At 34.6% G+C, this 7,797-nt stretch overlaps 1 protein-coding gene across 1 annotated transcript; it reads right to left on the reverse strand.

Moving 5' to 3' along the window:
* Positions 1–1,237: 1,237 nt before the first annotated feature.
* LOC102922040 (olfactory receptor 4C15-like) lies at positions 1,238–4,643 on the reverse strand. The gene has a single exon (XM_006996956.3). The coding sequence runs from the start codon at positions 4,641–4,643 to the stop codon at positions 3,708–3,710; it is 936 nt and encodes a 311-aa protein (XP_006997018.2). The 3' UTR covers positions 1,238–3,707.
* Between the last annotated feature and the right edge of the window lie 3,154 nt (positions 4,644–7,797).

A 7,797-nucleotide genomic window follows, 5' to 3' on the forward strand; every position in this document is an offset into this window, starting at 1 on the left:
TTGTTAACTGTTCTTATATCTTAAAGTAATGCATTTCTACAAATCTATACCTTGCCACGTGGCTCGTGGCTTACCAGCATCTTCACGTGCTGCTTGTCCTGGCAGTGGCTGGCAGCGTCTCCTTCTGCCTTCCTGTTCTTTTATTTCTCCTCTGTTAGTCCCGCCTATACTTCCTGCCTAGCCACGACCAATCAGGTTTTATTTATTGACCAATCAGAGCAACTTGACATACAGACCATCCCCCAGTACAGCCAAGTGCAGACCATCTCAAACACCTGCACTCAGGCCCATGGTCCTAATCATCCTCTATGCAAACCTGCTGGGCAACGCCACAAGGAACCCAAGAAGGGCTCCCACAGGACATACATTAACATCCCACAGCACAACTACACCTTATCTTCTCTCTCCCTCTCTTTAGAAAACAAACAGGCAAACAAAAAAGAATTAAAAAAATAACAAATAGACTTCACAAGAAATACACACACACACACACACACACACATGCAATCCATGAAAACACAAAAATGGAAACCATAAAATTCCAAGGCCAGTAAGACAAAAGAAATTCTTCAACATAGCAATATGTGACAAGTGGTCTGCAAAAATTTCATTACTGGACATGGGGTCTACTAATAAGTGTTGCTAATTTACCCAGTGGGACTCCATTCTGGAAAGTCTGTTTTTCCTTTTCAAGAGAAATGTCATTTGGAGATAGTATCTGGACTAAGGATGAGTGCTCATGTCCACTTGCTCCTCTCAGCTCTAGGAACATATCTAGCTTTAATCTATACAGGTCCTACCCATGCTGACAGTCTCTGTGAGTTCATAGACACATCAGTTCTATTGTGTCTGGACTATACAGGTTTTTTTGGTGTCATCCATCTCCTCTGGTTCCTTTCTTTTTTAATGGGTGTTAGGGATCTTAACTCAGATTCTTAAACATTATATCAACTAAGCCATCTCTTACCACAAGTTTTATCTCATTTTATATATTTACAAAAGAAATGCAAAATTTATAGTTTTATATTTACTGAAGTTACAAAATGAAAAGGAAAGCCAATCATGACTTTTAGCTAAGAGACAGATGAAAGAATAGCTTGGGGATGACAGAGGTTATGAGATAGTGAGGATGATCCAAGATGCACAAGAAAAAAAGAATAAATCAAGAACGAACTAATAAAAGATTTTGAGCAAATCAGTGCTTTATCTTGTTTATAATATAAGAAATACTCTTGCAATCCTTTCAGTCTTTTAATTGGCAAATAGCTCCCCATTACCTGCTTCCAGATATCTGTATATATTTTTCTCTCTTTGAATACTAACAGTGTATTTACAAAAGTTATTCAAATATTAAAATGTGGTGAGGCACACTTTAATTCTCTGCACTGCAGAGGCAATGGCTGGCAAATATCTATGAGATCAAAGCCAAATAGACCTATATAGTAAGACTCTGACTAAAAAAATAAAAGACAGAAACTATAAAAAATTATTACAACTGCTAAAATAAACCAACAAAGTGTTAGCACAATTTAGAGTGGGTAACAACTAAGATATTTTAATGAATTTTACCATGCCAAAACAAAATCAACATTGAAAATAGAATGGAAGACTGAGAAACAGCTGTTAGGAGAACCTCAGCAAATTCTAAATATTAAGATAGTGTGAATAAAAGCAATGGAGTGGCTTTATTTCTTGGCTGAAATTTGGTATTTGTTTTCTTATTGTCACGTTATTTCTAGAGTCCACAATTAGGCATTAAGAATTAAAATAATAAAAATAATGTTTGAATTCAATATATAATGGAACAGAGTAAATCTGTTTTTGTTACTACATTGTAGTCAGAATAATATTTTATTTAATGGTCTATTTTTAAACATTGGAGTCACAGCTTAATAAAGCTGTTAAGCAACTGAAGTTAGATCTCCATTTTTAAGCTAATTCTTAGGGGCAAATGAACAACTGTGCATTAGAAACCTCTGTGTGTAGGGCAGAGTCCTCAAGAAGTCCTGTTAGACACATGACTGATATAGAGAGGTGAGCAAATCTTCTTAGCCCATCTATGCTTTTGTTATACATTTAGTCCAATTGGATCTATACAGGTTTTCAGGGTACTGTTTTAACCAAAATACTTATTCTTCATTCACTTTCCAAAGGGAAAGTGATTCATACAATCACACAATTCCATGTATCTTTTGTAGACTCTTGTATATTTGTTCTGGCATGTAAAATTAAGGAGAAACAGTGTAAATATTTACTATTTTATCACATAAAATCAACCAATCTGCTAGTGTTCTTAGTTATGAGAGGGAAAGTGTGCAACTTTAATTTCCTGAACTACTACTTGGCATTCTGAATTTAACAAAAAAGCTATTAAGTAAAACACATTATGTTTTAATTTTGGTGACCTCTATTGACAATTATTTGAATATATTGTTTTTATGAAGATACACAAAGAATACAATAATCACAAAATAACTTTAAATTATTACTCTTTTAAGGGCTTATTTTAAACCTGGTTCCACTTGATGCTATTCCCTCTGTAAAGCATGAGTAACATGAACGCACCAAGGTGACATCTTAGCCCTGTTCCCACCAGCAAAGTGATGTCAAACACCTGCCATTGGTTTTGATGGGACAGAAGGTGCTTGTGAGTATTACCCTATAGAACTGGGTCACAGAGCTCATTAAATTGGGGTAGTCATCTCACCCAAAGGAAGTTCTGGCAAATCTAGTAATGGAAATTTAAGAACTAACTTAAATTTTCTCCCAGATATTAATGGACTCACATTAAAAATAAAGTTAAATGATACAGGCATAAATAATGTTTGGGTTATGTTTGTCATCCTCTCTCTGTATTTGTAGGGTTTCAAGTCTTACAATATTCCTTAAAAATATTTTTCTTATGATTATTTGAGTAGTTTTCTAATGTCAAATACACATTTATTATTTTCACATCAACCATTTTTTTACATGTTTGCCTGTAGATGCCAGAAGAGAATGTTAGATGCCCTGAAACTGAAGTACAGACAATTGAGACCCACCATGTGGGTGCTGGAAATCGAATGAAGATCCTAAGGAAGAGCAGCAAGTGCTTTTAAGTTGTGGGCTACCTCTCTCACCCCTTCAACCATTTTATAAATAAAACATAGGGTTAATGTCTGGCATTCTAATAGTTGAGCCTCTCCCAATAGATCACTGGATTTATGTGAGCATGAAATTATACAGGCATTGATTTTCATGTGACAATATTTATTAGTAAATTGATGCACTGTGTTGAATGATATCATTCCTTATTCTATAATGAGTAAATCATGGAGTGTTTATCAAAGTAAATAGTGACTTCTTCAGTGCTTGCATTGTTCTCTAAGTGTACGTTTTTGTTTCTTTGTGTTTGTGTCTCTGTGTGCATGTGTGGGTAGTAAAAAGATATGTGTACACATGTGAGATGGAAGGATTTATGCCTCTTGAAGTGAATATAGAGAAAAAAGAGGGATTAGATCAATCTATAACTCTATACCCAATTTCCTCAAGACAAGTCACCATTGAATCTTGAACACACTGATGTTCTACTAGATAAACAGTCCACTGAGCCTTTGAAATCTGCCTATTCTATCTTTACTAGCACCAGGTTAAAGGTTCCCTGCTGTGCCTGGTTTCTGACATTGGTGCTGGGATTCAGAGTCTCCTAGCAGTAAAAAGACAGTATGTTAATATTTATCAGACGCTACTATCAATCTCCTACACATTTTCCTAAAGGCATTCTTCATCTCCTTATTCCTGAAAGTATAAACCATAGGATTAAGCATTGGTGTCAGAACAGAGGCAAAAATAAGTGTGTTTTTCTCAAAGGAAAAGGCAGATGAAGGCCGTGCATATATTAATATGCATGGGACAAAGAACAAAAACACAACAGTAATGTGGGATCCACAAGTGGAGAGAGCTTTACTTCGTCCTTCAGAGCTGTGACCTCTTAGAGAGAAGAGGATGACACCATAGGAGACAAGCAACAAGGAGAAGATAATGATGCAGAAAGACCCACTGTTGGCAAACACCAAAATGACAAAAATGTGTGTGTCAGTGCAGGCAAGCTGCAGTAATGGGAATAAGTCACATATGAAATGATCAATAAAATTGGGTCCACAGAAGGGAAGCTGCAAAGTGAAGATAACTTGTGCGATAGAATGTAAGAATCCCCCTGTCCAGGCCACCCCTATAAGAGTGCCACAGAGCCTCCGGGTCATGATGGAAGAGTAGTGAAGGGGCTTGCAAATGGCCACATAGCGGTCATAGGCCATGGCTGTCAGAACAATCACTTCCACTCCTGCAAAGAAGTGGCTAGTAAAGAGTTGTGTCATGCAACATTCAAAGGAGATGGTCTTCCTCTCATAGAAGAAGTCTATAATCATCTTGGGGGTGACGGTGGTAGAAGTACATGCATCCAGTAAGGACAAGAATGCCAAGAAGAAGTACATGGGAGATCCCAGCAGTGCAGGGCTGTAGATGATGGTCACCACAATTATTATGTTACCCCCAATTGTTGCAATATAGACAAACAAAAATACAACAAACAGTATTTTCTCAACTTTGGGGTTTTGAGAAAGCCCCAGGAGTATGAACTCAGTGACAAAGCTCTGGTTTTGCATGATTCTCAAGAAGATGGTAAATAAAAAAATACATTCATAAAAATCTGCAATAATGAGAAAAAGTACTTTTTATTGCAATTGAGAACAGGATAATAGGAAATTTAGAAGAGTATCATTGTATAACATGTAAAATTGTGGTAGAAATAAAAATTTTGAATGTTTTAAAATAACTATACTTTGAATATTGGTAATTTAAACATCTCCCGGTGCTATAAATGAGAAATAGTTTTACTTTGTATGGCCAGCTTTTATTAATCTATAGGGAATTTTTGGAGTGAAACTTCAAAACACAATTTGAAATTATTTCCTAGATATTAACAAAAGGTCAGGTTTACTAATCATGTTTGTCACCTTCATTATAAGCAATTTGTGATGATTAGTTGGTACACTATCTTATCTATGATATCAATAAAGAGGCAAACTGTATTTTGGATGCACTTGAAAATCCTGGCTACATAATTTTATATATACAAAACATAGTAGAACTTTGAATGAATTAATCTCTTTATCCCAAGGCAGACAAATCTTTGAGAAATGCATAGAATACTCATGATGCCTCAGTTGAAAATGTTGACAATTCACCTTTAAATGAACATTGTAAAATATGAGCAGAATTTTTATACTGCGTTGTTGTCACCACAACTAAATGAAAACAGTAACAAAAACTAACTACTGTTTAAGACTCTGCCTCCTAGTAAATAGTATGAGGCAAAAGTTACTGATTATATCTTAGTATACTAAAGTTATAACTAAAGAGGTTCAGATCAAAAATCAAAAGATGATTAACCTGTGGTTTTTGGAGAGACTGGCTTGAACATATGAGATCTCCACAAAAGATCTCAGCAGATTGAAGATAGGGATTTATTTTCTCAGTGAGAATCTCATAATACTTTCTACTACCTATTTAATGAATATTATTATTTGGTTCATGTGTTAATGAGGTATTTTGATAAAGGCAAGAGAGAAAATTATTAACACTCAGAAGCAGTTGATCAATCAATCACTTTCATGTGAAAACTAGTAGCAACTCATAGCTGAAGAAGAAAAATTACTTGTTGGATATAATTTAGACCCTTGAGACTCAATTATTTGCCAATTATTTATACAATACAACCTTCCCAAGAAAACATAACTCTTTGAGATAAATGGTTTAGAATTTATAAGAACTTGGTATAAAACATGTTTATAAACAGCTTACCTGCACTTCTGCAAGTATTATGAGGTTAAATTGAAAATATCAAAATGTCACCCATGGTGGCCAGTACATGATTAATTTTTGATGCCAGCTACTTTGCCCACACAAAGCTTCCATGAACTACCTAAGTAAATATTCTAGCTCTTTTTCTCCAGATAATGCCAGCTTCACAAAGTATCTAGAGTTTTCTGTTAAGGTCTTCATCTGTTTCAAGGAGACATTTCTTTGATGAGGGATGAGATCTGTGCTTATCTATGGCTATATGGACAAATATTAAGAATGCAGTTAGGAAAGTCATGGTTGTAGAGTCTCCTTCAAAATCCCTAAATAATTGGCTTGATTTTGGTATGATTTCTCTCTTGTTGAGTAGGCCTAGAGGGCAGAAAAATTGTAAAAAAAAAATCTGATGAAATTCAAAGTTTTCTGTGAGATTTCATCTCCCAATAATATCGGAGAAGCTATACCTTGAAGCCTCATCAACATATTAAGGCTTTCAAACCCACTCACAGTGAATTCAGTTTCAGATAGCTTCATTGGACAAAGAAATCTAAAATGAGAGGGAGCTCCAGGAAAAACAAAACCCAATATTGACTTAAAGCTTAAGCAAAACTTTTTATGTTCTAGCCTGGATACCCATTTACAACATACAAAACGATAGCATTGTTTTTACAGCAAGGCAAGTTCCAAAATTTGTGTTAAAATACCCATGCTGGAGAAGACACTCTAATCATGATTTAGGATGAAAAGGGTTACAATTTTATACAATGCGGAAGATCACCAACCTAAACACAAGCTGTAGCCTTAATTGAATTATTTGACACGAGAAGGACAATACTGAAAATAAATCTGAATCTGAATAGAATCTGTAATTTGGATGTGACACAGTTTCCATATTCTCTTCATTACCCTGACAATTGCATGCACAGTTAAGCAGTGTGGCAGAATGAAGTCAATCTATGTCAGTGATATTCTAGATCCTCTGGTTCTACTTTACTTTTGTTAATCTAAAACTAGAATGAATAAAGGTTAAGCAGAAAACTTTCTAAAAGCTTATTCTCTGTTTGTGAGAAGGTTGTAAGAGAAGATTAAAGGGTAGATATGATTGTAAAACATTGTTTTTATCTATAAAATTCTCAAAAAATAAACAAAACTATATTTTAAAGTAGGTAACAAAACAGCTTTATGTGTAATGATGAATTTTATAATTGAATGCATTACTATACCTCAATATTTATGGTCTGTGAAGTCATGTGGTTAGTTTTTATTTTAGGGGGGGTTGACAACTTCCAATGTTGCCCAGGATGGACTCGAACTCACCACGTAGGCTAGGATGACTTTGAACTTCCGTTACTCCTGCCTTCACCTCCAAATCCTAGGATTATAAATTTGTGCTGTCACAGTCAGTCAAACATACAGTATTTAATCATCATATTCTGAAAACAAAAGAAACTTGTGAATAGTGAGGTTGACATTATTTAAACAATGTCTGCACATCTAAACTGAGACAAAAAGTAGAATTAGTCAAGAGAAAAATATCTTGTTATGATCATATTCTAAAATGTGTTCAATTACAAGGACAGTGTTTCAATCATGCAATGCTTTCAGAACACACCTTAGAATAACAGTATAACCATAAGCATGTTGATATACATGTCTTGAGGTAGCACTATAGACACGAAACTTACTCTAAAAATAAGATGCGGAGATTATACAACAGAATATAAAGCAGTATCTAAAATATTGGAAAATGAAAAATATCTAAAATACTCATAACAGGTATGATATGTAAACAAGGCTATTACAAGTAACTATCACATGATACTACCAATACATTAATAATATGAATACATCAGAGATGAAGCAGTTTAGCTGTTAAGCAGAAGAAAGGTAAATGTTAATTTATAAATATTTTAAATATATTCCATAATCTACAAGTAAACATGAAATTAGATTTTTTTG

This window comes from Peromyscus maniculatus, chromosome 4, assembly GCF_049852395.1.
Source record: "Peromyscus maniculatus bairdii isolate BWxNUB_F1_BW_parent chromosome 4, HU_Pman_BW_mat_3.1, whole genome shotgun sequence".
NCBI lineage: Eukaryota > Metazoa > Chordata > Mammalia > Rodentia > Cricetidae > Peromyscus > Peromyscus maniculatus.

Coding starts and splice junctions, on each gene's coding strand:
- LOC102922040 (XM_006996956.3), bottom strand. CDS start 4,643: ATGCAAAACCAGAGCTTTGTCACTGAGTTCATACTCCTGGGGCTTTCT.